Source organism: Poecilia mexicana, unplaced genomic scaffold, assembly GCF_051168715.1.
Source record: "Poecilia mexicana isolate PSO_F unplaced genomic scaffold, ASM5116871v1 scaffold_10, whole genome shotgun sequence".
In the NCBI taxonomy this organism is placed as follows: domain Eukaryota; kingdom Metazoa; phylum Chordata; class Actinopteri; order Cyprinodontiformes; family Poeciliidae; genus Poecilia; species Poecilia mexicana.
Window position 1 is genome coordinate 19,102,773 of NW_028263379.1, and position 27,609 is coordinate 19,130,381.

At 38.7% G+C, this 27,609-nt stretch overlaps 1 protein-coding gene across 1 annotated transcript; it reads left to right on the plus strand.

Annotated features, from left to right (window-relative positions):
* On the plus strand, positions 1–26,965 carry jakmip1 (janus kinase and microtubule interacting protein 1). Its single transcript, XM_088009546.1, has 20 exons — positions 1–568; positions 8,127–8,440; positions 13,846–14,178; positions 15,042–15,203; positions 16,707–16,919; positions 17,356–17,469; positions 17,701–17,847; positions 19,006–19,176; positions 19,726–19,785; positions 20,876–21,004; positions 21,842–21,970; positions 22,056–22,139; positions 22,917–22,979; positions 23,901–23,999; positions 24,809–24,910; positions 25,005–25,058; positions 25,146–25,211; positions 25,356–25,424; positions 25,628–25,705; positions 26,664–26,965. The coding sequence occupies exons 2-20, from the start codon at positions 8,285–8,287 to the stop codon at positions 26,934–26,936; spliced, it is 2,502 nt and encodes an 833-aa protein (XP_087865672.1). The 5' UTR covers positions 1–568; positions 8,127–8,284; the 3' UTR covers positions 26,937–26,965.
* Positions 26,966–27,609: the final 644 nt, after the last annotated feature.

Consider the following 27,609-nt stretch of genomic DNA (forward strand, 5'->3'; position numbering starts at 1 on the left):
TACGTCCCCTCTCCCGCACCAGGCTGCGTGTTCACGCATGTACACGCGTTCAGTGTCATCCGTGAACACGCAGTCAGGTGTCGCACCTCTATCACGCTGCTGGCGACGCCCTCGTGGATAGGCTGCAGTCACTAACCGTGTTTTACTTATTTATTAATTTGTCGGCCTCGTGGAGATGTAATGTAAAGGAACGTGTGACGTAGCTCGAGGACTCCAACGTTTGTGGAGGAAAATAACGTCCAGCGCGCGAGGGGAGGAGAAGAAGCCAGGCGCTGCTACTGGCTGTGTGTCGCTGGAGGAGAGTGGCTGAAATACAGTTTTGGTCGTTGTGTTTACGTCTGGACATGAGTGGAATTTATGGAGAAGACGCGTTTGAGCGGAGTAAGCGGTACCGTGCATCTTAAAAGTGCATGAAGTGTTTTAATTCAGATCTCCGCACCGTAACCCACCCACCCCGGCCAGCCAACCAGCCAGCCAGTCTCCCTCCCTTCCTTCCTGGATGTAAAAGCAGCGACGCTTCACTATCATCCAGCCACTTGTGACCGGGCGCTTAGGACCTCCATTTCAGGTGAGTTTGTTCGTTCGCAATGTCAAGCTAAATAACTTATGCCGATTAATTTGTGGAATGACAAGCGGCTAGCCGCTTCCGTTACCCGTGTTTGGTGCAGTGGAGGACTTAACACACCAGATGTCTCATCTTGTCTGGGTTTTAGTTTCGGGAGTTTGGTGGCTTTTTTCTTCAGAAACCTAAGAGTTTTTTGACTCGTTAAAGAATGTGAATAATGCGGGGCTTTACTAAAATAGTCCACCAGTTAGCCAGAGAGGAAGCATGGAGCGCGGTGATAACGTTACCCGACGTGAGTAATTAACGTCTGTCTCCTTTTACAGATATTTATTATTTCATCCCACCCTTTTGGTGATAAAATAAGATTTATAAGAGAACGTGAATTGTGGTTTTAACCAGAATGTGGACCTCAGTTCTCTGTGGCTGGAGGATGCTGCGGCAGCCCCTCGCATGTCGCCGCGGGGTGTGGTTGGCAGGCAAGTCGGACAAGCACCGACTCCCCTACAGCAACCCACTGCCCTTTAATCTGCTGTTTGACTTCCCAAGAGGGGTCTGGCCACATCACATTAGGGCCACCTCTAACACATCTCAGTATAGTCCTTTACCAGCTTTCTCTCTTGCTGTCATATTAGGAGTTCTGGGGCTTTGTAAATCAGCCCTGTTTGATCAGAAAGCATGATGTATCCTCTACTTTGAGTTATCTCATTTTTCTATCAAACACAATTTCCTGTTAATTATCAAGTAGTCCTTACCCCTCACACAGCCTTTTTATGCTCATTTCTTCTAGACATATTTTTTTCCAATTTATCCCCAACTCATAATCCCTTATTCACTGACAAACTGTATAGTGCCATACTAATCCTGTGAACTATTACTCTCATGTGTTTAGGACCCTCTCTTTGGAGCATCTCTCTCCACCTTCAATGTAAAAAGTGTTGTCACTACTGGACTGGACTGTCCTGCAGGAGGTGTAATTATTATTGCAAAGATGCATGCAGATGTGCTCATGTATGCAAAAGCAAACCCTTGCATACACATTATGTACTTGCTGAAGCTACACCCAGTCTCTCCTGCAGTGAAAGAGAATAATCTCATCAGAGACTGGGTAATAAAATTAACATCCAAAGATGTCTAATTCATGTTTGGCTTCACCAGTGATTGGGGTCACCTAGTGACTGAGCTGTGGTACTTTTCAGTCTCCAACAATCAACCCTACCATGGCCTAAGTCTCTAGACTGCTGACTGTGTATGTGTGGTCTGTGGAGGGATGTCTGGAGAGCCGCCAGACCTGTTCTGATACTCTTACAGTCTGCTGATGTTACTGCAGTGTGAAATGTGTGACAGTGTGTAACCCCCCCGGCCCCCCAACCCCTCCAGCTTGGTAGCAAATGTGTGGTATGAGTAAAAACATGTTCAGTGGAATCAGCTTATCCGTTTAATCTAAGTTGAAGTTTAACCCTAGCAGAGATGTGAAGTCTTTACTAGAGCTCATATTTGCCTGTGAGGCTGTTGGATATTTTAAATTTTTCATTGAAATTTAGTTAATGTTTGACAGTTGGTTAGTTCTGTGTGGTCTTTCTGGCTTTGAGAAGAACCATCTGTTAATGTACAATGAGCATGTTTTCAGCCTACATTGGTTTGCCCAGAAAGTTAATCTGTCTAAATTCACAAACTAACTTTTAAAATGTGTTGTTACTTTAATTATTATTTTGCTTATTATTATAATAACACAAAAAGACACACACATTGCTTCTTCCTGAGAGAATAAAGCTTGCAAAGTCAGAGGAGGCTCTGACTTTGCCTGGGAAGGAAAATGAGATCTGTTGGAGTTCAGGTGGCGCCTGTAAAGACCTTTCTAATTCTGGTACCATCAGCCATTTTTATGGCGTTGTTTGTTGGAGCAGTAGATGACTTAAAACTGAGAGGAAGTGGGTAGATCAGCTCATCAGAAAGGCCAGCTCGGTCCTAGGACGCCCCCTCGACCCATTGCAGTTGGTGGAAGACAGAAGGAATCTGGCTGAAACAACATTACTGATGGACAAAGTTTTCCACTCAAAGCTTGAAGCTGTTGCTCAACTGAGAGCTCCTTCAGTGATAGACTTCTGCATCCTAGGTGCACAAAGGAGCGTTATCGCAGCTCCTTCCTCCCAGCGGCTATGAAACTTTACAACCGCCACAGTTTCCAACAATCTCAATCTCAAGTATTTATATCCCTACTATCTGCATTTCATTCATTTCAAATAACAGCCATGCTCTCATTTGTACATCCGTGTTGTTTGCACAGCATGTTATTTGCTAAAAACAACAGCAAATAGTCTGTTGTTTTTAGTACATACACATGACCATCCCATACATTTTTCTTTCTCTAAATTACAGTATTCAGATGCATGATATTTTTAATAAGTGTACAGTATTATTTTTGTCCTAACTTTTTATGTATTTTTTTTTTATCTTTTATGTAAACTTCCATGAAAAAAAATATTTTTCTTTCCTGTATTAAATGAGATAAAATTATGCCCCCAAATTTCTGATCATATCTTAATTTTTTAGTTCAGGGACATATGCTTTGAGTTCAAAACTAATACCCTGGTCAAGAAACCTGCAAATGATTTTCTTGTTTATTTGTTATGATCCTTGGAATAAAACGGCAAGTGGCCACTAAGACCACCAAGAGAAATTTATAGTTGTTTCCACCAGGAAAAACTTCAGTGGTTGATCTGTAATTATGATTAGCATTTTTTTATTGTTTTGTGCAGGGGTTGAAGAAAAACAGTCTAACAAAACAACTTAAGGTTTTAGAATGGACAAACTATCAATTAAGAAAATGATCAGCAGATTGAAACAGTTAGAAGCAATGTGATGAGATTGTAAATATCTGGCAAACATCCAGATATAGGGTTGGGGTAGAAATGTTGATGGGCATATGGTAGGCAGACAGACTTGTTTTCCCCCACAGGCCTCAGGTTTCACGTGATCAACTGTTTCCAGCTGTTTAAAGTGGTTACTTTACATAGTGATGTTAAAAATATCAAACCTTGGCTTGTAGAGAAAAAAAACAGTTTATTTCTAAATAAAAAAACAACAACAAATGTTTGAATATCCTGCATTTACTGTAAGTTATTAAGCTTAAAGTGTAAAAGCACTAAAACCCAGTGCTGCTTTATAATAAGGCAGAACTTTTTTTAATTTTTGTAAAACTTATGTTGTGTTTTTACACTTTTTACTGCTAGATTTAGGTCAAGATTACAGCATGAGTCTGTGGTACAAGCTGAAGCTGTATTTTTATTCATCTGCTTGCCATCCTATTTGCGTTAATTTGTCTGGAATCATTTATGTCTCAAACCTCAAGTTGTTCCAACATCACAGTCCGTAGGGGTTTATTATCACCTCCATAAGCGTGGTACTGCAGTTGCAATAAAGCAGTTTAGCTGCAGTGATGTTGGTGGCACATTAATTGTTTTTAGCGAGTATGTTTTTTATTCATTAAATTTGGCCTGTTGCAAAATAATATCTGGTTGGTTTTGAATCATATTGACGCTGGTACAGCCTCAAAATGTGGAAGGATAATTAATCTTGAGCTGTCAGTTGTCCTTGATGGAAGGGTTACTTCCACTTTCCGTCTTGTTGCAGAATGTAAACTTGACTCTACATGAACAGAATGAGGTAATTCAAGGTTTTTGACCAAAGTTGGCAGTTGTTTGTTTCTGTGAACATTAAAGGTGCTTGTTAGCCTCACAGTGCCCCTATAAAAAGTTCCAGTCTCCCGTATGACATTCCTGGTTTTCAATAAACTGTAAACTTTGAAAAGTAGAACCCACTTGCCATCTTGGGAGCATGCACCATAAAGTGCTGTAAAAAAAAAAGTGTTTGCCCTCTTGCAGATTTCTTCTGTTTTTTTTTTCTATTTTGTTTCACTTTAGTTATTTAGATTCTCATTTCATATACAATCTGCAGCAAAATCTATATGTTCTTACAATTGATTGTGTCAGTCTTAGCAGCAACACCTGATTCAAATATTGTAAAACCTGGCAGTGAGTCTTGTACATTGGTGTAAAAAAAAATTGGTTTTGTCTTTTTTAAATTAATTGTTTTAATTCAAGCCTCAGAGGCTTGGCTTTTAATGGATTAATGATGTGTTACAGGTTACATCAATGCATCTTTAATCAGAGTTGAAATTTGACTAGGCCACTCATAAACCTTCAGAATCTTTGTTTTTTTTTTGTTTTTTTTAGAAATTCAGAGGTGGACTTGCTGGTGTTCTCTGGGTCATTGTCCTGCTGCTTAACCTAAGTGTGTTTCAGCTTAAGGTCACCAAAGAATGGCTGGACTTCTTCAGGTTTTTCTGGTAGAGAGCAGAAGTCTTTGTTGCATCATCACACTTCTACCACCATCTTTGGCTGATGTTATTTTTCTGAAATTATGTTAGTCTTACATGATGTCAGCTTTCCACAGAAGATTGTATAAGAAGTCATCCAGATGTTGTTTTTTTTGTCAAATATGAGATGAGTTCTGGATTTGTCGTGGAACTCACCCATGATATTTCAACCATGAATACTGAGCTTTACTGAAAGAAGTGAGCCTGGGAGCACTTTAGATATTTTACTTGGCCCTTTTGTGACTTCCTGGATGAGTCGTTGATGTGCTCGTTGTAATTTTATTAGACCAACTCTTCTGGCAATGTTCAGCACTGTTCCATCTGCTCTACATTCATAGATAAAAGCTCTCACTGTCATTTTACTTAAGTCCCAAAACCTTCATAATCTTGAATCCAAACTTCTCTAAAACTGTAACATTTAAAGATGACACTGTAGTGTTGATGATGAGGAAAGTGACATAGCTCTGTGTGTGTGTGCATGCGTGTGTGTGTGTGTGTGAGAGAGTCTCGACACTTCAGTTCGCAAAAACTTAAACAGAAAGAAAGCATGGAAAAGTGTTTAATATGCATTTGGTTTCTGAGGAAGACTTTCATCTAGGCGCAAGTAGGATTTAAATTTACACTTCATCTGTTACGCCCCACAGCCATTTCTTCCCGGGTGCACCTGGTCTTTCCCAATGACACAGGCAAGCATAGACATGTGAGAAATGGTGGCAAGCTTATACACAATACATACATGTGTGATCTTATTCCTTTTTCATGTGATTGCTATTCAGTTCAGTGCTACTGTAAATACAGCATTTGTTCTTAATGTGAATCAGCAGTGAGAGCTTTTGGTGCCAGTGTGAATGTGTGTCAGCTGTGTTTGTCCCTGGTTGGTCAGTTAAAGGCTGAGAGAAAGCCTGTTTGTGTTCACTGCTCTCTCTGTGTGAATGATTTTTTCTCTCCATGTTTGTGAATCAGAGTGAGATCCGTAATTTCGGCATGCTAGTAAAGCGGGTCGGAGTGATGCAGCAAGCTTGGATGAAATAGGAGGACAGAGAGGAAGATGGGTAAGGTTGGTTGAGGGATGCGTTTATTTTCCTTTAAATTTTTATGTTCTCCGTTTCTCTTATTGATGAACCTTCGGATGTCTTTCGTTCTATCACTCTTCCATCTTTACCTCTTATCTCATGTGAGTGGCTTGCGTAAATTCAGCTTCCATGCTCGCTGCAATCAATTCACCTCCCTCAGCCGAGATCGACTGAAAGATGAAACGCAAATCATGTTTATGTAGGGATATTTCCCATATACAACCTCCATGCAGTTTTTTTTATCCATCAATAGGTTCCTCCTTCCCATCATCCTTTGCTTTTGAGAAAATGAGAGTTTTTGACAGCAAGAGTTGCCTTGGTAACAATTTCTGCCATCTGTGTATGTTGTAAGGCAGCTTGGCAAATGTGTGTCGAAATAGATGGAAGCGTCTCGAGTCTAAATGCTTCAGCTCCCTCCTTGTTACATTATTTATTAAATAAGTCAGCAGAAAGACTCGAGGGTTACTGGGTTACAGACGATGTTGGAGCTGCCCACTCTCGGCTCAACTGATTTGTGTCAATGCAGCAACACATGTATGACAAACTGTGCAGGAGAAATGGACGCCCTGAGCTGGAAACAAGGAGTGGATAAGTAATTAATTTAAATTACTTATTTGCTTAGGCTTATGTGCCTTGGTTACTTTTTCCCAGCTCAGACAAAGGCAAAATTAGGCAAATATTTTAAAAATTCATTTATTTCCTTCTAAAAATATCAGCAATCATGTTGTTAGCTTTCTTAGTCAAGTTGATGTTATGGTTTCTGAGAGCTCATTATGGTGGTAAAGCGAGAGGTGGAGACAAATCTTGTAGTGATGTTCTAATGGATTCAGTGGAGGATTGGATATCAGTAGGGAGCTTCTGAATTCAGCTGGTTAAAAAAGGGAATGTTATATCATATTCTTAAAGCTTTATCAGGATATTACTCATGAAAGAATCATTTATTACACAGCTGATCTAGAGCAAATATGTTTTCTTTTTAGTCCGATTATTACATTACTGTGTTTATCTATTACACATAATCAAAATAAAAGTAAGGAAAAATGTGTGCTTCTGGTATAGACCATGTACCCTATTCTGAAATCGGTAACATAATATTTATCCTGGTTTTGTGTTTTGCCTACTTCAAATAAAATTGAGCAAATGAAATCCATTTTCAGTTTGGCAATAATAGCAAGGGTGTTTTGACAAACCTGTGGTTCTAATTAATATTTTCTGTAATTAAATAATTTGAATAATAAATTAAAATCATTTCCAGGCCTGACTCATGCAGATACATTGTCGACAGTGAGCACTGTTGCCTGAAATGATTTTCTCAGTTTGCCTTTCATAACATTGCACTTCCTTTGATGCAACATTTTGACAGTTTCACTTTGCAATGTCGGTGCTCACTATGTTGTGTAGCCACTGCAAAACCACATGAGACGGATATGGAAAAAGAATGAATGGAGCCAAGATGTCGAGCTGAAATGAAGCAAATTTACTCAGGGGTCCATTAAAGCAGACTGTGCTTTAATGGACAGTTAAAAACCCCTTTTTTAGCGAAAAATCTTTGTTTGTAATTTACATGTTCTTTCTGCTGAAATCAGCTGAAAGGTCCCAACATGAAAATTGGTGGATTGAAGTCGATCCAGTATCTCTGCTCTAGCTGGGGAAGTAGCCAAAAATCTGTAATCACCATTTGCTGTAGGGCTAAGACAAGTTTATTCTGATAAAGAATAGATTTGCGATGCAGCTAGTGATGCAAATCATGGGATGTCTGTAGAAAACATTTTTGTTTATTATAGTTTCTTTGTTCATTGAAAGAAGATTCTAGTGAGATTCTCCTGACAAGGGATTGCAATGCTTGAACACATGCATTTTCATGCACTATGTAGCCTGTGAGTGCACTCTAGGGAGTGCAACAGACTGATGATAAATGACCCTTATGTAAAAAAAAAAAAAAAAAGAAAAGTGAAACTGGTGACTGGGGAGAGAGTAAACGTTCCCAAAATAGTCTGTTTTCCAAGGCGGGTGGTGTGTCATTCGGCTCGGGCCCAGAGTGTTGTGTGGGATAGTTTTGTGTAACCCAGTTTATAATACTGACTCTCTGCTTGTATTTTTCTCTCTTAAACAGAAAGCTCCAACAGCTCCTGCTCACGATGTAGACGGTGATGTGGAGATGAAGATGAAGATGCAAGGACTTGCAGGGAGGAGGAGCAGTGACTGACACTCTCCTCCATTTCGCCACCTGGTGCACACTTATGTCTGTCCTGACAGGGCAGCTGGAGTGCTATGTCATCAACCACACCCCCATCGGCCCAACCCTCTAAAAAGGGTAGGAAGCCGGAGAAATCAGAGGTGATGGCTGATTCACCGCAGGCCACCAATGAGGAACTTAGGAGCAAACTGATGGACATTCAGATCGAACTGCAGCAGGAGCGGGGCAAGGTGAGGAGAAGCAATGAACTAGGCCGACAAAAATAATTAATAATAATAATTGGAATGGGAGTCTGTTACTCTGTCCCTACTCAATTCAGACTTTTATTATCATAATTTGATTCAAAATTGATTAAAAACAATTAATAGTAATTTCTGCTTAAATCTATCGGTATGCAAAGGATCCTCATGATTTACTCCAGTCTTCTTTACAAGACAGAATGACATTAGTGTCTTTTTCACATTTATAAAGTTTGAATCCATGGTAAGACATAATTGTTACAAGTTGCATCACATAAGTTCCACTGTGGTCCATTAGGTAAAGGCACTGCTGACCTTTAGTCTTTTGGTAAAGCTGTGGCACAGCTATCTCAGTTAAAAACATATAGGAGGGTATTGCTTACCTTTGGCTCCGCTGTAGCTTGGCTCCGCACATTTTACATTTATAAAATGCTTGATCTTCGTTCTGCAAACCTTGCACACAGTGAAGCTCATGCCAAGCTTGGTCCTCCAGCACATTCGATTAAAAAACAAAATTTTTGCCTTCAACGAAGACAGGGCCAGTTTTATGTCTCCTTTCATAATTGTAGTTTCCTCTTTGTTGTGGTGCTTCCCGCTAATGCATGTGTTCTAGTACCAGCTGCATTTGACGTCAGGCGTAATTATTAAATGGAGGCCGACAGACAACAGATTTGTTTAATTTTTAAACTTTTAATCACCCCTAATAATAAATAAACCTTTTTGGTCTGATAGTTAAGGAGATGTCTAGAGTAGACACCAGACCCCTAATGTCTCCTAAAAGTGGTGCTTTGCACAAAGTGAATTAAATAATGAGTTATGACCTTGAAAATCCTCCAATTTCCTCATCTCTGCACATTTGGTTGCTCCAACTTAATAATGATCCCAAACATGCACCCTAACTAGTTTTGGAATGGATAAAGCAGACTAACATTATGCTTCTGTAATAGTCTGATATCAACCCTGTAGAAAATAACTATCTTTGTAAGTTAAATTTGTGGCAGGAAACAAACAGATTTTTTAATGATCTCTTCCACCTAATTCTATGTTTACTGTAAAATTATACTATTACAAAAATTATTATAACCTTAAAGTTATTATGACATTCATGGATATAAATATATCAAAATTTCTGACAGACACAGTAAAGCTGGAAAAGAAGTTCTGGAAAGAATAATTGCACGGCTTCCTTCCATCCTTATATAGCACTATATATATATATATATATATATATATATATATATATATAGAACACAATAGCTGTGTTCTATGTCTGCTATTGTTCCTTCTGGGAGTGAGACCCCTTCTGTGCGGATATATATATATATATATATATATATATATATATATATATATATATATATATATATATATATATATATATATATATACATATATATATATATATATATACATGTATATATATATATATATATATATACATGTATATATATATATATATATATATACATGTATATATATATATATATATATACATGTATATATATATATATATATATATACATGTATATATATATATATATATACATGTATATGTATATATATGTATGTATATGTATATATATGTATGTATATGTATATATATGTATATATATGTATATATATGTATATATATATATATCCGCACAGAAGGGGTCTCACTCCCAGAAGGAACAATAGCAGACATAGAACACAGCTACAAGTACCTGGGAATACAGCAAGCAAATGGCAACCTCGATGAGGTCACAAGGAAAGGAGCCACAGCCAAATACCTCCAACGAATAAAGCAAGTCCTGAGAAGCCAGCTCAATGGCAAGAACAAGATCCGTGCAATAAACAGCTATGCCTTGCCAGTAATCAGATACCCTGCCGGAATAATTAGCTGGCCAATGGAAGAGATGAAGGCCACGGATGTTAAGACTCGGAAGCTACTAACCATGCATGGAGGGTTCCACCCCAAATCCAGCACCCTGAGACTGTACACGAGCCGTAAGGAAGGAGGCAGAGGACTAGTGAGTGTGAGAGCCACTGTCCAGGATGAAACATCCAAGATCCATAAATACATCAAGGACAAAGTCTCAACGGACGATGTGCTCAGCGAATGTCTCAGGCAATGGGGAACAGAGGACAAGGTGCTGGAGGAACCATCATGGGAGGACAAGCCCCTACATGGGATGTACCACCGACAAATAACTGAAGTGGCTGATATCAGGAAATCCTACCAATGGCTGGAGAAAGCTGGACTCAAGGACAGCACGGAGGCCCTCATCCTGGCCGCCCAGGAACAGGCCCTAAACACCAGAGCAATAGAGGCTCAGATCTACCACACCAGACAAGACCCAAGGTGTAGGTTGTGCAAGGAGGCCTCTGAGACAGTCCAGCACATAACAGCAGGGTGCAAGATGCTGGCAGGGAAAGCGTACATGGAACGACATAACCAAGTGGCGGGCATAGTGTACAGGAACATCTGTGCAGAATATGAACTGGAAGCCCCGAGGTCAAAATGGGGAACACCCCCAAAGGTGGTGGAGAATGACCGAGCTAAGATCCTGTGGGACTTCCAGATCCAGACAGACAAGATGGTAATGGCGAACCAACCGGACATTGTGGTGGTGGATAAAGAACAGAGGAAAGCCGTTGTGGTGGATGTAGCAATACCAAGTGACCACAACATCAGGAAAAAGGAGCATGAGAAACTGGAGAAATACCAGGGCCTCAGAGAGGAACTGGAGAAGGCCTGGAAGGTGAAGACCACAGTGGTGCCTGTGGTCATCGGGGCCCTCGGGGCAGTCACCCCCAAACTGGAGCAGTGGCTCAAACAGATCCCAGGAACAACATCAGACATCTCAGTCCAGAAATGTGCAGTTCTAGGCACAGCCAAGATACTGCGCAGAACCCTCAAGCTCCCAGGCCTCTGGTAGAGGACCCGAGCTCAGAGGATGAAAGAGACCACCCACGGAGGGTGAGAGGGGAATTTTTATATATATATATAGTGATTCTTGAGAATAGGGACAAAATGGGTTTTAATTTTCCCATTTTTTTTTTTTTATTATTTCTCAACCTTATGTATGCAAATATGACAAATAATGTTTAGAAAATATGAAGATGCTAAGGTACAGGCTCCCAGTTGCGAATTTTTAAAAAAAAATTACATTTTTAATCGACCTGACCCAAAACTTTGTCATCACCATCTGACAAAAATAAATCTAAAATGATTTTTAAAATACCCCATTAGTGATATTTTTACTCAATTTACAGACAAATGCTTCTCAAGAAATAAAATAAATATTATTTAAAACAAAAAACAAGAAAAAGTCCATCTGATGGAGTTGACAGTGCATGACGGAGTTGACACAGAACTGAAGGTGGTGACAAACTAGTGAGTAAAATGAAAAACTTGGTACATGTGAAGTAATGCAATTCATGTAAAATTCATTAAAATGAATTAGTTGCACAATTAAGTGAGATTTGACAACAATTTCACTGAAAGAGTCAGAAAAACTCTGACGGAGTTGACGAAATGCCAAACTACCTCAATTTATATGATGTTATTCTGAAGGAGGCCATATTGTAGCTCGTCAGGTCCATGAAATCTTTACATTATACCAAAATTAAGCTTTTATTTCGCAAAAGTTCATCAAAGTTTTGTAAATTGTCAGTTATGGAGTTGACACATCATGGTTGTGACAAACAACTTAGGAATAAAACAGAAGAAAAAACTAAAGAATAACTTAAGCTAACCGGAGCTAACTAGCCCTCCTAGCAAAGGAAGAGAAAAGACAACGTCATGGGGTCCTCAGAAGTTCTGGTGCCCCCCAATAATGCCTGATTTTTTTTACATTCTTTTCATTTCTGACGGTGTTGACAAAAACTAAGGACAAATTTCAACGGAGTTGGAAAATATCTAAAAATTATTTTTAATTCAATTTATCGATACTTTTATAATTATTTATATGACTACTTATACTTAATTGTCATAATATATAATTTTAGTATTTCTTTAATTGTTTTAAACTATAAGAATGTATTGAGTTCTGCTCCTGGACAAGGGCTTTTACAGGCATCATCCACCGACTACAATGTTTAAAATAAAAAAATATTCAGCAAAAAAAAGAAAAATGTACATTGTTGTGCTCACATGACCCAGGTTAGTTTAGTTAGATATTTGAAAAAAATATATTTTGTGTATATTTTATTCAAATTTCATGCTTTATCCATATGACCTGTTTTGTCCCTATTCTCAAGAATCACTATTTATATTTATATTTAATTGATTCTCATGAAAATGGTGTTTTAACTCTTAGTAAAGCCAACAGTATAATTATTGTAAACCACAACTCCAGTAAAGCTTTTAGTGGCTCTGTTAGTGAAGGCTTTCCCTCTTTAACAGTAACAAGAGCACATTGTCCACAGATGAGTCAGGGTTGTGCCATGAAGGACAGGCACTGAGGCAGCACATTTCCATTCAGGCTCTGATAGTGTACAGTGCAGATAAAAACATTTTTTTGTCAAAAGGGGTAATTATATGATTGTATTTGCTTAAAGCAATAGAAGTATAGAAGTTAAATTCTTTATAAAAATCCTTTCCAGAAAATTCTGGATGCAGAAGCCTGTTTTGAAATACAACAATCTGAAGCATATTGACAAGTGATGATATACAGGTTATTTAATTCAGCTTTTTTTGTGATCTATGTTCAACCTGCAGAAATATCACTTAATCAACCAACTAAACCGGATTCAACTGGCATAATTGAACACCTTAATACTCGCTGTTAAAAATCTCATTCTCTTAGGCTATTAATTGCATATATTGCATAGGTTATTAATTATTCCCTTTCATAAACTCATTGTAATGAGTAGTTTGGTAGTCAGTGATGTTCAGGTAAACCAAAAACCCTTTAGGTTGAATCTGAATTCATTGAAGCCCCTGAACATCCTGAGCACGTATTTACAGCTTTGTTTATGATCCAACCTGGTTTTCAATGTCAAGTTCTGCTAACAATAACAAAAGAAAGTTCCAAAGGAAAGATGTCTTTCACTTGCAGGATCTCTCCCAGGAGGAAGAACTGCTTCTGTGTAACTGTATCCTCCTACTGACATGCACACTCCCTTCATGATCTGTTATTATCCTTCATTGTTTGATTTGGACAATGTCCATAACCTCACATGACTTTTGTTTGTTCAGGGCATTTGGCACAAATGAAAACTATGTTGTTTAATGAAAGACGAAAAACAACTGAATACATATACATGCTTATATTCCATAGATGCATTTCACTCTTACAGCAGGCATATTTAGGACAGGCTTTCACTTTGCAGTTTAGTAAAGGTTATGGCAATTGAACCGTTTTGATGTTTGGGCAGCAATAGCATTGTTTTTGGTGTCCACTTTCTCACAGGTGTGTAAGCTCCGAGAGCGTCTGCAGGAGCAGCGACAGGCCCGGGAGCTTGAACAACACAAACACGCTGTAGCACTCACTGACCTGCGTGCCAAACTCCACGAAGAAAAGCTACGCGAAATATCGTCTGCTCGCGAGGCTCTAGGGCGGCAGCATGAAACTGAGCTAACCCGGGCGATCAAGATCCGGGACACAGAGGTGCAGAGGCTGCAGGGACTTGTAAATGCACTGAGAGATGGAGCAGCTGACAAGCTTAAAAACGCCCTTCTCGTAGAGGCTCGGGAGGAGGCGAGGAGAGCTTTTGATGGGGAGAGGCTAAAGCTGCAGCAGGAGGTGGGTTCATTCATGTGGCTGTGACAGAGAACTTAATATTTTCATTTTCCTTCACAGTTTGTATTTCTTTGGTTTTGGTGTTTTTGTACTGATCACCAGTCAATTTTTAAATGCTTTTGCGATGTTAAGTGCCCACTTTTAAGTTTCTATAATCTACTCATCGCCTGCTGTAATTCAGTGTGACTCCAATAAGCAAGCCTTATGTTATGATCAGAGGTGAACATTTGTTATATAGAAAGAATTTGACTAAATGGGAATCAGGACCACAAGTATTAGGAACAGAGTGCTATGTAAAGTCTGTACAAAATATCTAATTTTACTGCAGATTTTTATCATTTTTTCCTGATAATTTGTCAATATATTTAGTCTAATATACTTAAACTGATACACAACTCTCATTCACATGGATGTCACATTTTTTATGTGCCATAAAGACCTTGCGCAGGTCTATTGTGGGGATACGAATTATTTGTTTTCCAGAATTTTCATTATTTGTTCATTCTCTGTGGTTTTTGAAATCATAAATGCCCAACAGATTTTGTGTAGCTTTTATGGCTTTGTTCATTTCAGTAATTATTAAGTTGCATGTACTGGGAATAAATGTGTGAATGTGTGCGGGTGTGTCAACATTCTTGTGATACTTCAGACACCTTTGTAAATTTGTTGCTGAAAAACAGGAAGCAAGTTGGAAAGCATGCCAAGCTATTGTTCTACTTTGTGTTTTCTAAACAAACAGAGCATTAAAAATTACAGCATTTTAATGGGATGATAAGTATTTATAAATATATGAACCTCTGTCTGGGTTGTTTATACTTTTACATTTTATTAATATTAATTTATGTGTGCGGGTCTTTATGTTTTAGATTCAGGAGCAAAAAACAGCCAGGAAGCAGGCTGAGGAGGCGTTGGCAAATGCTCTGCAAGCTGATAAAGCCAAAGCAGCTGATCTACGCACAGCCTACCAACAACACCAGGATGAAGTTCATCGCATTAAACGGGACTGCGAGAAAGACATTCGCAGGCTGGTAAGACCGTGTTAAAGAGGAATAACATATAGACTCAGTGTGTCCAAGTTATGCAAATATTCCGAAAATTCCTAGTAAATCCAAAATTAGAAACAGTTTAAATAATTAACAATAAATGTCCTTGTTATTTTGCTTCACATTAGCTTTGACCTTAGGCGCCGTATGGGATCTTAGAGCTTGCAGGGCTTGTCCACAGAGCCAGATTGCCATTCATGTTTACATGGACATGTTTGCTCATTGAGAAATAACAGTTAAGCTAACCTGCATGTATTTGAACTAAGGGAGGAACCTGGATACAAAACAAGAACACACAAACGTTTTTCACACTAAAAGATAAGCAATCTTATGGCTGTCTACATTTACTGTTACACCTAGGAATCCATGTTATCATTGCTACTAATGATAGCATTTGTAGGAGAACATTTGTCCTTCTACAAATGTTGCAGAGCATTTGCACAGCAGCAATCTTTGCTCTGCACCAAAGATTGTGAAGTTTAAACCAATTTTCCATATTCTTGTTTGAAAAACAAAGCACTTTGTCATAAATAATGACATTTTGTTTTGAAATTAACAAAACAAATCTATCATTCCTAATTCTTAAAGGAGTACACCATTAATTTTCAGTTATTTAGATCAAAATCAAGCTGCATCATCAAAACTGTAATTTATGAGAATTAGATACTGCGGTATGAATAAAAGAGTATTAAACAGCCATATGATTAAAATAAAGCCAAAAGCTCTAGCATCAATACTTATATCCTGATTCATGTAGTCGTTACACTCATAATAAGTAGCATCTGCACTTTTATTGTCCAGCCCTGTCCTGAGTGTATTTGAATATCATCGAGAGTCGTCTCAAACTGACATGTTCTGCTGATGAAGCTTAGCTCCAGCTTAGAGCTTATCTTTTGAATGTTGGCTGAAGGTTGGAGACCAATTGTCTGCTGTGAGTTTATATTCACCATGCTGTCCTTATCTCCAAGAGCAGACTCCTGCACACCTGTGCCAGTTACTCATTAACAACCCTAAATGCTGCAGGACTATTATAACAGTCATCATTGTTAATATAGGAATGTTTGAGCAACAATAAAGGAAAGCAGAATGACTCATTGTTGATGAACACAGGAAACACTGGTGTTAAAGAACAAACTACGGAGGGAAGTCAGACATTTCACAATGCCAGACACAAACAAGGCTCTAAAATTAGTCAAAGATAAAGCAAAAGGGTTTGTGGTCTCTTATTTTGCTACTTGTGTTTAGAATGGTCAGTGTACATTTTATGTAAAAGTTAGTTATTTCTTTATGTAAAAGAAGATGCAAGGTGGTCTGGGTGAATCAGTTGTGCTTTTATTGAACTGCTGTCCAGAAATGGCCAGTAGTGCCAAAACATAAAAAAAAGAAAAAAAAGCATTAACAAGTCCTAAACAAAACTTTCTGAAACAAAGTGATTTTTTAAAATTCACTTTCTAAGTGTTTTGTGTCCCTGTTCAACACTTTTCATAGATGGATGAGTTAAAGGCAAAGGACCGGGTGGTGTGTGCTCTGGAGAGGGAGTTGGGGCTGCAGGCTGGCTATGCCCAGAAGCTCCAGCTTCAAAAGGAAGCCCTGGATGAGCAGCTGGGACAGGTACGAGAGGCTGAGAAGTACAACCACGGCAGCCCCAAGCGAGAGGTGGTGCCTGGCCTGGGAGAAAATCCAGACCTGCTTAATAACCAGGTAGGACTGCAAGGACACACAGATGAAACCATATTCATGCACAAGCATTGTCAGCACAGGTTTTCATGTATTGTGGTACATTAGGAAGAACCATTGAATCACTAAACATTTTAAACCTTTATTAGTCATTATATTACCTTCTTTCAGTACATTATAGGAATCAGCACATCTGTGAGATGAATGTTTAAGGAATGTTTTTATCGTCTAGGTGCAAAGTGTTTTTACGTATTGACAGAGTTGTCCCACCGTTCAAAGTTAATCCATGGTTAAAACATGTTGGCCGTTTTCTCACACATTTACATTCACACCTTTAAAATGTCAACTCGTCTTTCATCCTATCCTCCCTCCTGTCCACCTCCATTACCTGCTGGCCTGCATGTGTCCCCTTTTTCAGTTGTTGTCTTCCTTTTTCTCCCCTCTCCCTCCTGCTCAACAGGAGGTGGACGAGCGGGACATGAGGAGATTCCAGCTGAAGATTGCAGAGCTCCACTCAGTCATTAGGAAGCTGGAGGACAGAAATGCACTTCTGGCAGATGAGAGGAATGAACTAGTGAGAAACACTCTTGCAGTTATAAGGAAACACTTTCTTTATACATATTGTTTTGATAAGTTCCATAAATATACATGCGTAAGAATGTGTAAGCAAAAATGTGATTTTTGACATCTGTATTAAAACATTTAGCTTTATTTTTAACCCTCCTGAACATGTTGGAATTCTGAGTCAGCAGAGGTCAAGACTTAAGACTGCAGTTTCCCCACCCTGTTTCCTTCCTCTGTTCAGCTGAAGCGGGTGCGAGAGGCAGAGAGCCAAATGAAGCCCATGTTTGAGAAGAATAAACGGCTGTCCAAGAAGAACGATGACCTCTTACAAACGCTACAGCGAATGGAGGAGAAACTCAAGAACTTGAGTCGAGAGAATGCAGAGATGGTGAGATGACACCGTCTGAATTTTCTCACTTTTCTTCTTACTAGCTGAAGTTCCAAATCATTGAATTTAGGTGTTCTGGTTACTTCCATTGCCTCATATTCAGAAAATCCAGCATCTATTCATGCAAACTGCTTTCACAAACACTAGTGAAAAACCAGGTGCTCTCAGGAGCTCAGTGGATTCCAGCATTGTACCGGGACAATGTGCAGTATACCCAGTTGGGGAACTTACGACTAAATATTTCAGTCATCTTTAAGCGGTGTTACAATAAAGTGGAAGTGTTGGAAACAACAGCAACTCAGTCATTAAGTTCTAAATAAAATCACAGCGGTCAGCAGAGTCCACCGAGGTCTGTGGCTTTCTGCAGAGTTAGCATCGACAGACCTCCAAACTTCACTTGGCCTTCTAATTAGCTCATAAACGGTGTGTAGGAGCATCATGATACAGGTTTTCATTGTTGGGCTGCGTCCAATCCTCGCATCATTAAGTATAATGCACAACTTTTGACGCAGTGGAGTGAAACATGCAATATTCTACTCTTTAATTCTTATTTCTGGTCCTGGATTGTAACTGACAGCATGCTTTAAAATATCTCATTTTATAATTTTTATGACAGATTTATCATCCCTTTTTGAGATAATTCCTATGAACACAGTAAAGAAGTGACAAAACATTGTTTTTAAAAATTAATCAATTGTTTTGGGAGTACATCTGTCACTGCCTATAGTCAGAATCTCACAACGACAACAGCTGCTCTAAAAATAAAACTTAACCCTTACTAAATGAGCTACTTGTCTAAACCACTCTAAGCAGTGTAATTATACTGTCAGCTATGGGGGTTTGTTAATATCATCAGTCAGTTTAATGTATGTTATCACAATAATCTCAATTCTTGTGCATTTTTCACTGCTATTAGTCTAATGCCCAGGAGCTTGCCTCACTTTTCTGTTTTTCAGTTCCTCATTCAGTCTGTGATCATTATCAGAGCTCTTTTCTGCCACTCAATGAAATGCCATTGTGAGCCCTAAGCAATGACGTCACATGGTTAAGCTGTGTGATTGTATTAAGGTTTTTTTGTCCAGTAGGAAACATGACCTCTAGTGGCAGTTAAAGGAACAGCGTAAAACTTAATTTTTTGGCTCTCGATTCTGTCCCCAGAAGGAAAAGGCTTCTTCCTCTCGACCACCCCCACAGCACCAGACCACTCAGCCTCAGTTAAAGCGACCGAGTTCCTTGACAGACCTTAGTCACGCCCACGAGGAACAGGAAGTGGAGTTCCTCAAGCTGCAGGTTGCTGAGCAACGTGGCATTATTGAAGAGCTAACACAGGTTATGTTTTTCTGACTTTCATTTTTTTAATATAGTTAAAATGAACTGGTTTAGTAATACATTTCTTTAGTTTTATATATAAAGTGCACATGTGGCAACTTTTTGTGATGTACCTTTAATGTATTTTCCATCTGGATGCATTCATTCCATCCATATTTTTAGAGGCGCCATGTAAAACGTACAGTGCATATCCGTTAACTTTAATTCAATTTGACCCACTTACCCATATTAGAGAGTAATGGGCCGCACTCCCAAACCAGTTAGTGTTTTGTGCCCTGACTGAAATGTGACTTGTTTTTACTCTATCAGCAGTGAATGTCTCTGTTTTTAAAGGTTGCTCTGTTTGTTCTTTAAGTATCTTTCAGCACGAAAAGTCAAACAGCTATTTTCATTTCACTGCCCTGTAGTTTGGGGAACTTTTGCTGAATACTTTTTCATTATGTATTGTATACTTATGAGTGGCCATTCTTTGATTTATATCCAGTGTTGTCTGAGTATGGAGTCAGATTTTGACAAATTATTTGGTGTCTTTTTTGGGGGGTTTTTCAGGAACGTGACCGATTGGTGATGAGCAAGAAAAACCGACGGAAAGCAACCAAACTGCCCAAAGTATGTTTTAATATTGCTTTACCACAGCTGTAAGCCAACACTGTGTCACTAAGCAACTATCCTATCTGTGGCTGACAGATTCTTAAGTATTTCCTAAGTTAGTACTCGGTGTGTGTTTCTGACTAATTAGACTCCAGGGACAATAGAAACAACATAAGGACACACTCCTGCTTGAATAATCTTTACAGCTGAATAAAAATTATTTTAGTCTTTTTTTTAGTTTCTATTTATTTATTGCTGTTTAGGAAATCAAGTATGCTTTTCTTTTCAAGGAGAAACCAGGTAGCAAGGTTTTTTGATTTAGGTGAAGCTGTTGGAAAATTTAATTGCTTTGACGTGCGTGCATATGACTGGGCTTGTTTGAACTAATTTGTCAAGGGACATTTCAAAGTCACAGATGCTGCTGGGAGGAGGAGTCTCCTGCTGCATTGTGTTTTCTCCATCTCTCCTCACAGATAGTTTTTTAGCTTGAACAACTAGACAAGAGTTGGACACAGTCGGTTGGATTTTTAGACAGAAACTTGGACCACTGTGCAAACTTTTAGGAATATAGAACACATGCCTAATACTCCAGGCGAGGGAGAAAAGCCCAGTTGCTGACTTTTGGCTTTTTTGGAGAGGTTTGACAGTAGCCAGAAGCTTCGTTGTCTGTTTTTCCATTTTGCGTGGGAGTGTGAGAAAAGCAGATTTAATCTTTCTAACATCACTGAAGCCTTGGATGGTATTCAGAATAGCTGCTGTAGTCCAGGAAATAACAGATGACTTCTGAGGACATTTCGTTTTCCATTTAGTGTTGGTACTGTCGTTTGGGATTATGACAGAATACATCCTTCTCATCCTCTACTTCTCCTCCTTCATTTGTCTCTGTGCCTTAGTTTGCCTTTATTTTTCTGGTTGCCAGGAGATGACTTATAAACATGATGGTAAGGACAGAAGTTATGCAAATAAGGATTCAGTTTGTCTGATTTGCTAGAAATTATAGTATTGAATGGACAACATGTGAATAAATGGATAGAAGTTGCTAACAAAAAATAACATGTTTTGAGAGATTTATTCACAATATGGATTCTTTCTCATATTTTTCCCACAGAGGCATGTTGTGGAGACATATTTTGGATTTGATGAAGAATCGATAGACTCTGAGACCTCATCACTTACGTCTTTTAACACTGACCTGACTGATCGCACACCTGCCACACCTGAGGAAGATTTAGAAGAGGTATTTCTTTGTCTGCCTTAAGAAAGTATTGTGCTCTTCAACTGAACCATTGGCAATGGTTCAGTTTTGGATTCTCATGGTATATTCTTAATAAAAGTACCACGGTTTCATGGTGTCACAGTATTAATGCAAAAATCTAAATAGATAAAAAAAAAGCCCTATAATGAAGGCTTTTGTGTAAAACAAAAGCAAAAGAAATTCCGATTGCTGCTACGGTGTTACTGCAATAGCCGTGTACAATAGCAATAGCAATTACAGTTTTAGTTTTGTCTGAATTTTTTTCACTCGGTCTGAAGCAAAAATGTGGAATAAACACTTGATAAACTTAATAAGAGTTTTCAGATGTTTTTGTTTATTATTTCACAGAGTATTACACTTGTGCATGAAACTTGTTCAGCTTTCTTTAAAGCTATAATTTGCTGATACAAGTTGGTTAGTTATTCTGGTCATTTGCAATGAGACGTAGCCTTTGATCTGTTAGCTTAATTGATGAGAATCCTGCCTGAAGTTTAAAGCTCTTTATCAGAGTAATAGATGTTTCTCCTTACGTTTTTGCATCGTTTCTGTGCTTTTCAAGGTGAGAAATATTACTAAACAGGTGAATCTGCTTGTAAGTTTCTATCAACATTTTGTCAGCCAGCTGATTAGCAGTGCACAGCAATATGTTGCCTTACTCTTTTTCTGGCATCTGATTAAAAGCATAAATATTGAAAGAATGTATTTAGAAGTTTTAAACCTTGGTTCACCTTGATAACTGGTGAATGCCTTTCAAGAAAAAGACATTTAAAATTTGTAAAGTGTGTTTATTTGACCCTTTTCATTTTTTTTTTTTGACAGACTGTTTCCCGTGAGGAGTCAGAGCTCCGTTTCCGTCAGCTCACCAGAGAGTATCAGGCTCTGCAGCGAGCTTATGCTCTCTTGCAGGAGCAGAGTGGGGGAACTTTAGATGCTGAAAGGGAGGCCAGAGTATGTATCTGCTTCCCCCCCCCCCTTTACTATCTTGATTTGTGGACATAAACAAAACTTTTAAATTCTGCATATTCTCCCACAGACACGTGAGCAGCTCCAGATGGAGCTCAGCAGCTGCCAGGCAAAGATTGTAGACCTGGAGAAGGCCCTGGCAGAGAGTGGACAGGTAATAAAGACGGGGGATGGGGACAGGAGCCTGGTGGCCCTGCTCTTGCTGGCCCTCCTGCATGTCTGTTTGGCTGCTCTGCTGCTGGGATGGCGTTATGTTGACCAGGTGTTCCGCAGAATCCTGTGATAACACCTCCTGCATGTTCTCAGCTCTGTGACCGCATGCTCTGCTTCGCCCTCTGTTCCTGCCGTTTGTGGTAAATTGACTTGAATCAGTTTTGAATTGATGAGGATCTCAGTGTCAAAATGTCCTGGTTCGCATGTTTGTGAAACAATCATGATAGAAGAAAATATATAACAGTGCACCATAAAAACAAAAAAGCAAGATGTCTAAATAAAGTTCATTGTAAAAAAAACAAACAACAACAACAAAAAAAAAAACGTTACTTGTTTTTCTGCATGTTGCATGTTCCAACATGGCTTGATGCAGCTCTGTTCCTCCGATTTGCTTCTCTGCTGTATTTCCTTCCAGATTGCCTTCTGTTTCTCTCTTACTGTGAACTCTTGTTGGATGCAGCTCTATTTTATGTTTTCACAAGAGTGGGTTTTCTTCACCTGGATCAATAAACTGGTGTTACGCATACTCTGCTCCTGTCTTTTTGTTGCATCTGCATGTGCCACTCAGATTTATCTGCGATGGCAATGAGGATAATGTTTTGGTTTTGTTGGGGATGTTTGCTGACATCTTCGTTCATTACACAGAGTCACTGGGGACATTTTAATCCCCTGCTGCCAAGTCCTTTCTTGCTGATGTTGTGTTTGGTTGTTATGGCAGGATTCAAAGTGGGTGGAGGAGAAGCAATACTTGATCAGGACCAACCAGGATCTGCACGAGAAGGTAGATTATGTAGCCTACAATCACTTATCTCAGCATAAGCTGTTCAGTTGATGATTCTTTTACTGAGGATTATTCTTCAGCTTTGATGCAGTAAATTTCAGTTTGAGTAGCAAAACAAACACTATACCGTACTTGGCTTTACTTTAGGAAGATTAGCTCTGTTTTTTTGTAGAAATCCTTTACTTTCTAAGTAAAAACAGCTTAAGACCTCACTGGATAAAATAGGAACTATAATTAAGCTCTCAAAGCAAAGTAATTAAAATGGCAAAGAACTGCAATAAATAGAATATCATGATGGTGCTCAGTTGTTTTTTTTTTTTTGTTTGTTTTTTTTATTTTACCACAAATATTCCCCAGATTCAACTAAGTAGTAAAATGTAAACAAGCACTTTTGAGTATGAAATGTCTAAATATGAGCTGCTCTTTCAGCATGACAAAAGAGTAAGATGGTTTTATTTTTGATGAATAAAAAGCCTAAGTATTCAGAATGAAGGAATGATGAGACTGAAGTGAAAAACAAAATCAGACATCGGTTAAGTCGTGCAACATAATGTTTTAAAAGTAGTAACGGAGACTACCTTACACAAATACATGCACAGACAAGCAGTTACACAATCACTGCTTCAGACTGCAGGACAACAATTTTGAGGAAAACAGTTGGAACTTTTTTTTTTTTAACTTTTGATTAAAAGTAAAAGAACATATATAAATGGAATTCATAAAAAATACGTGGATGAAAATCATTGCAACAGATTACTCCAGTCGACATCATCAATCGCATCAACTAGTTGTGGCCTCTCTGATATTCCCCTTCTTACCATCTTTAAATTTGGTTTAACTTTTAAACTATTTATGCTTAGAAGTTAAAATTTTGTTATGAAAACCTTGCTCTGTAACATTTCTGAACCTTTGTGTCTTTAGATTTGTGCACTGCAGCAGGCCGAGTCTCGGCTGCAGGCCGAAGTTCAGGACGCCAGGGACCAAAATGAGCTGCTTGAATTCAGAGTGCTCGAACTGGAAGTAAGAGACTGTCCCTCCATCAAACTGTCAGCGACAGGCGAAAATAACAATCTCAGTTCCAGGCGCAAAACATACATACAGTGACCAATCAGAGACGCATGCATAACCTTAATAGATGCTGTTCCTCACTGTTCCTTATTGTATGCTCCTGTGTTCTCCTGTTCTTTTTTTGCATGGCAGCTGTTTGCATACCCATCCACTCAACTGGATTTGTTTTTGTCCTTGTTTTATGAACAAATATGTGAAGATGAATATTATTTTCTAAGAAATAAAAGATATTTAAGTTCACCATCCATTTCAAACTTTGAGTTTGTCATTTTTTGTGTGCATGCTTCTATTCTAAATTAAAAATTTTAAAAGGTAAAACTTGTATTTTAACTATAAAAGGTTGATGGCGACACCAGAATGATTTTGTATTTTGTAAGGATTGAGTAAGTCTGATATTTGTCCGTTGAGGTAAATATAATTGCATCACTATATTTTATCAAATTATTTTGTTTTTGTGCAGCAGTTCTTACCTGGCAGTAGGAAAGAAATGTCAGATCACATTTTTAGTTTTCAGTTTTTGGCATGCATCCCTGTCGATTTGTTTGAGTTCACCTCCATCGTTTTGGCAGATCCTGACCAGTAGTTTCACTGTCATGTAAGTAAATCCTCATTCCTTTCCATCTCACTGCATTCTCTTTTCACATTGAATATTGTCGATTTTATTCATTTAATTATGCAACACAGTGTCTTTACAAATCATTACTGTATGGCAATTTTTAAAAATATATATTTAGTTTTGAGTTGGTATCTGTTTTTACAAGGAGAGGGAACGCAGATCTCCTGCATTCAATCTCCACATGTCGGCATTCCCTGAGAATAGCAACAGTGCCCTGCAGACCTACTGTCACCAGGAGGGAGTGAAGGTAACTTGCCCATCTGAAAAAGTTTTTTTTTTTTTTTTTACATTCAATCCTATTGTTAGGCTGTTCTAAATTTCTGCATTTTCACTCTGTGCAGGATGTAATCATTCCCGAGTTGATGAAAAAGCTGGATATTCTGGGAGACAATGGAGTTAGTGTGATCATTATTGTATTTTTAAAGCTAGCATTAATGATCAGTCTGCATATTTCTCATAAATCTTCCTTTAAATTTTTGCAGAACCTCAGAAATGAGGAGCAGGTGGCAGTGATCCAGGCTGGCACCGTGATCTCGCTCTGTGAAAAGGTGAATCAAAGCCTTGCTGACTTGTTGCGTTTTTGGTGACACTCTGTGGACAGTTGCGGTACTGCAATTGTAACATTAACCTGCTGATTAACCTATTAAAAAAATATTTAAGTTTAATAATCGCCTTTGTCTTTTGATGCACAGTGGTTGAAGCAGGTAGACAGCACTGAGGCAGCACTGACTCAGAAGATGATCGACCTTGAAAACGACAAAGTATGAAACCAGTTCAGACTTCTGTTGTTTTTCAACTGTTACTCATTTTATAATTGAAGGCAATAACTATTACATTATCTTTCTAGAGTGATAAAAATTCATAAAAACTAACTTACCATTAGTAATTTTTTTCATATGCTATTGACTTCCAGTATTACATGCAGGATGATAATTATTTTGAGTAATTTGCTGTCTTGTTGCAGGAGTTGTTCAGTAAGCAGAAGGGATTCCTTGAAGAGGAGCTGGATTACAGGAAGCAAGCACTGGATCAGGCTTACATGGTACGAGTCCAGTAGGTGTATCATGCCGTTGTGGTTACACCTGCAGTAGTAATACCTTTATTAGTAAATTAAATTAAAAACTTGGATAATTTGATCAAAGCTGTGTGAAGAGCATCATTGCTCTATAAACTGGTTAAAACATGTAAGGGCACAACATTGTCATTTCAGCATGTAACATAAACATTGAGGAGCCCATTAATTGTCATGAATGCAACATGTTTCATAGAAATAACATTTCTCACATTGTGTTGGGATACTGCATCTTTTACAATATAAATCCAAATTCTGTGATTGGTCTAGAACACTCAGTTGGCTGAGGTAACTACATGCTTCTGGGCTGATCTGATTTTTCTCTTAGATGAAGGCCTTTTACTCACTTAATCCCTGTCCATCATCTAAGCTGCATATGTTTTATTACTATTATTGTTTTAAGGTATTTTATTGTTAAATGTTTCTCAATCAGAGCTTAATTAAGTAATTCAAGTGAAAATGAATTTAACACAGAGAAGCTGAACCCATGTTCTCTTTTAATTTACTTTACACATTGATTTAAGAGAAGTGAAGACTTCAGTCAGTCTCCATGTTCTAACCATTTTATTCACTTTTTTATTTTAAGGTTTTATTTGATATATTTTTTCCCTTTGTTTTATTGTATTTTTGTAAACTGGACTGTTCTACTGAAGAATGAGAATGTAAACAGTTAATGTTAATAAAAGGATTGCTTCATAAGTGTTCAAATTTAAACAGGAAGCACCATTAGCTGGAATGGTGTTGCCTATATCTAACATGGTCACAGTGCTGTGTGTATGTGCGTGTGTGTGTTTCTGTGCAATCTGGGTTTCCGTTTGTGTGTGCTGCCATGTGCATGCCTGTTTGTTTCTATGCATGTGCATGTGCATCCCCTGCGTGCGTGTGTGTTTTTGTACCTGTTTGCGTGTGGACGTGGCTGGCTGTGCAGAGGATCGAGGAGCTGGAGGCCACGCTGTATAGCGCTCTGCAGCAGGAGCAGCCGGCATGCCAGGCGGTGGCCGAGTCGCTGACAGACAGGCAGAGGGAGGAGCTGAGGCTAGCTGTGGACAAGTTGCGGCGTCAGATTCTCCGGCAGAGCCGGCAGTATGACAGTCAGATCTTACAGGAGCGCATGGAGCTCCTTCAGCAGGCCCAGCAGGTAAGGCTCAAACCAAACCCGGTCAGGTTGTCGAGTCCTGCCTGTCCTCAGTCTGACCCCTGATAACTGTCTGAAACCTCTGATGCCACCAGAGCTCTGGTGCTTTGAAAAAGATGCAGTATCCCTCTGTTTCCTCCCTGTAACTCCGTCTGAAATGGAAGAGCAAAACATGAGACAGACTCAAGTTTTTAATGAGTGACTGTGTGTGTTTCATTGTGAGTTTAGTAGCTTCACTCCTAGTAGTATTCTCCCACTCAAGCAACACCTCTTTGTAGATTTACGCACCTTTGTGTTTGTTTTTGTGCACCTGTTATTCATTAACCACATCAACACCTTAGAGGTCATTCAAACCTGTTGTACTCAGACTCATTACCATGACAAAATCTAACAAAGGAACACTTTGAACACTAATACATCATAAATGCACAATACTAACTCACTCTTAATGTCTAAACAAATAGGTCTGAAGCGTATAGATACTCGTTAAGTGTAGATTCTACAGCCTGGGACAAAGAAGAGTGCATCACCTTCACTATTCAGTCTACTGTGTAATTGTTATAGATGCTCATTTCTATCCTGCACCTTTAAAATAAAGAAGAATAATTATATGTAATGATTTTAAATAGATTCGTGTTAATATTTTAAGATATTTTGACCAGCTAACTGCTTTTGTCTTTGTGTTGCAGAGAATTAGAGAGTTGGAGGACAGGATTGACTTGCAAAAGAGACAAATAAA

What these genes read in the sequence shown, in the direction of transcription:
- jakmip1 (XM_088009546.1), top strand. Translation starts at nt 8,285, where the DNA reads ATGTCATCAACCACACCCCCATCGGCCCAACCCTCTAAAAAGGGTAGG. An exon ending in GGCTAAAGCTGCAGCAGGAG is followed by an intron (nt 14,179 to 15,041) that starts GTGGGTTCATTC and finishes TTTATGTTTTAG; the next exon opens with ATTCAGGAGCAAAAAACAGC. An exon ending in CTGAGGAAGATTTAGAAGAG is followed by an intron (nt 21,005 to 21,841) that starts GTATTTCTTTGT and finishes TTTTTTTGACAG; the next exon opens with ACTGTTTCCCGTGAGGAGTC.